Source organism: Neomonachus schauinslandi, chromosome X (genome assembly GCF_002201575.2).
Source record: "Neomonachus schauinslandi chromosome X, ASM220157v2, whole genome shotgun sequence".
Classification (NCBI taxonomy): Eukaryota; Metazoa; Chordata; class Mammalia; order Carnivora; family Phocidae; genus Neomonachus; species Neomonachus schauinslandi.
The window spans coordinates 78,371,132-78,373,691 of record NC_058419.1 but is presented as its reverse complement, the minus strand read 5'-3'; the positions used below and the strand labels follow the sequence as shown (position 1 = coordinate 78,373,691).

General features: G+C 48.0%; 1 protein-coding gene across 1 annotated transcript; it reads right to left on the bottom strand.

The window, feature by feature from the left end:
* Positions 1–455: 455 nt before the first annotated feature.
* LOC110582581 (spindlin-2) lies at positions 456–1,994 on the bottom strand. The gene is made up of 2 exons (XM_021692618.1): positions 1,974–1,994; positions 456–1,545 (listed from the first exon to the last, which is right to left on the bottom strand). The coding sequence occupies exons 1-2, from the start codon at positions 1,984–1,986 to the stop codon at positions 767–769; spliced, it is 792 nt and encodes a 263-aa protein (XP_021548293.1). The 5' UTR covers positions 1,987–1,994; the 3' UTR covers positions 456–766.
* Between the last annotated feature and the right edge of the window lie 566 nt (positions 1,995–2,560).

Genomic DNA, 2,560 nt, shown 5'->3' with positions numbered 1-2,560 from the left:
CTCCCCATCTCTCACGAGCCCCACTCCCCATACCTCCTTTTCTGTGTTCTCACTTCCTCTATCAGTCTTTCTCTGTGGAATTCTTTCTTCCTCAGTGTTCCTCCCCTTCTGGCTCCTTACTCATGCATAGACCCTCCTTTTGAGTATCCTTTAGCCCCTCTCCAGATTCCTACCAAATTGTTTCTCCCCCTTGCTCTGGACCTCTTCAAAGCTTCTTTGTCTCCCTTTCTTCTCAAGGTATTCTGTTTTCCTCTAAGCCCCAAGACCTCACTCTCTCTGTTAATTCTCCACCCCCTCCCAGTTGGGTGCCTCTCTCTTAGGTCATCTCTCCCCCAGAGAGCCTCTCCATTTCTGGCTCTGCCCCACCTCTTCCTAAGCAGTCACCTCCCCTTCTCCCTCCCCCCAGAGGCCATCTCTAGTTCCTTCTCCTCCTCCCTCTCTAGACCAGATCAGCTAATTCTTATTCCTTTTTTAGATGACTAATTATAAGAGTAGCCTAAGTTTATCCATAGCCTGCATTTACAGCTGTCCCTTCCTTTCATGCTCCATCCACCAAACACACCCAATCTTTTCAACAAGACAAATTCCTTACACAGTATGTCATGTCCATATACAATTGTATTTTTCAGAACAAATAACAGTTATGCTGGTTAAGATTTTGGGTTAAAAGGGATCCTTAAGTTTAAATGCACTGAAAAGTAACATTTTTGTGTGTATCCAAAACATATTTTTGCCTCCACAAATGTGGCAAAGTTCACCCTAACAGTTAGGACTTTTTCACCAAATCATAGACATAGATATGGAAATCATCATCAAACTTGATGAAATACACAGAGGGTTTGGCTTTGACTTGGTGAATGACCTTGCCTGTCCTTTTGGAGCCATCTTCTTTGGTATATTCCACATGTTTACCTATGAGGCCATCTATAACTCCTTCTGGCTCCCTCTCTGCTGGAGGAGACTCACTGGACTCTGGCATGATACGGAGGTCTCCTTCTCTGTAATCATCTAGAAGCTGGTACATGTATAAAACAGGATCTTTCTCATAGGTAATATAAAACCAGGCTTTCATGATAGGTGCTTGGGCTAAGACCATTCCCCTCCATTCATCCTTAGAACCATGCTCACCCTCAAACATATGTTCCACAGCTTTACCAATTATGGTATTTGCAAGGTGCACATCTCTGACTCGAGAAAATGGCACCTTATCAGGAAGGATTTTAAGCTTTAAAATCCTTTCATCTCTGTGAAGTTCCAGTCCATAGACACAGTCAATTCCATCATATTTGACCAGATAAAGAGAGGGATTGATAGGCACCTGATCCAGAACGGTTCCTTTCCACTGAGTGATGGGCTCATCACCTTCCTTCCATCCATGTGAAATTCTGCAGCCCACTATGTTCCTTCGAGGCTGGGATGAAGGTCTGCCCCTCTGTTTCTTTTGACAGGTCTTTTTCTTCCTCATATTTGCAGATCTGATGTGATGATCAACAGTTTCCCCGGTTTGCTGCCCTGCAGCTGCCTTTTTGTGAAGGGTCTTCATACCTGCAGGAGGTGGAAAGAGGCTAGGGAGAAATATTTGGTGTATTATAGTGTGAGCTTTTTTCCCTCTGTATTGCAAATTCCCTGGGCACCACGTATATTCTGCCCAAGTTATTCAGATGTGTCCAGCAGGAATACTGGCTATCAAGATGCTATTGCATATTTGCCTTCAGTGCCCTCCCTCCAGGCTTCTTTGGCTGTGCTGCAGGATTAGAGAGGAGGTGGTTGTGGTGGTTATAGTGGTTTGAGGCCCCAGATAGAGGGAGTAGGCTCTTTTGCATAATGCCTGATCCTCTGTTGTCATCCTAGAGCCCCCATCCCAAACACAAATATTTACCATTTCTTAGCCCCCACCCCATTACTCCATTTCTACTAATGTTGTCACTCCCCTTGTCCCCTTCCTATTGCCATCTATTCTTCATCCCTTTTGCCTCCCATCCCCATGCCTGGTGTTCATCTCTCCTTCATGTTTCTTCCTGGTCATCCCCATATTCCTGTTGAGCGCCTACAACAAATGTATTTTCATGCCTGGCTACCTTTGTACATCATTCAGGTGCTCTTCAGCTCCCCCCAACACACATACCACAGTTCCCAAATTACCCTTCTTAGTCTCCCTCATCACCCATCGGAGCACCGACCCCAATTTTCCCGCCGGGCACCCACCAACCCCCAACCTCCAGTTTTCTAGTCCAGGGCCCACCTCCCCAAGTCCGGGGATCGCGGCCCTCACGTGCCCAAATGGGACACCTTGCAGCGCTGCCTCCGCTGTGAGCCAGTGGTGAAAGAGGATCAGCAGGCGATGAGCTGAGTGCTTGCACGAGCTGAGAGGGGAGGATCCGTAGACGGGAAGCGTGTATTGGAGGGCAGTGAGGAAGGTGAAGCGGATTGATGCGGTGTCCCCAGCACTCGGCTCACGGCTCACGGGCCCTCAGCCTCACTGTTGGCGGCAGCTGCACTGCCACATCTGGCTCCCACCAGCCTCTGCCGCCGCCGCAGTCTCCTCCCTCTTCCCGTAGCG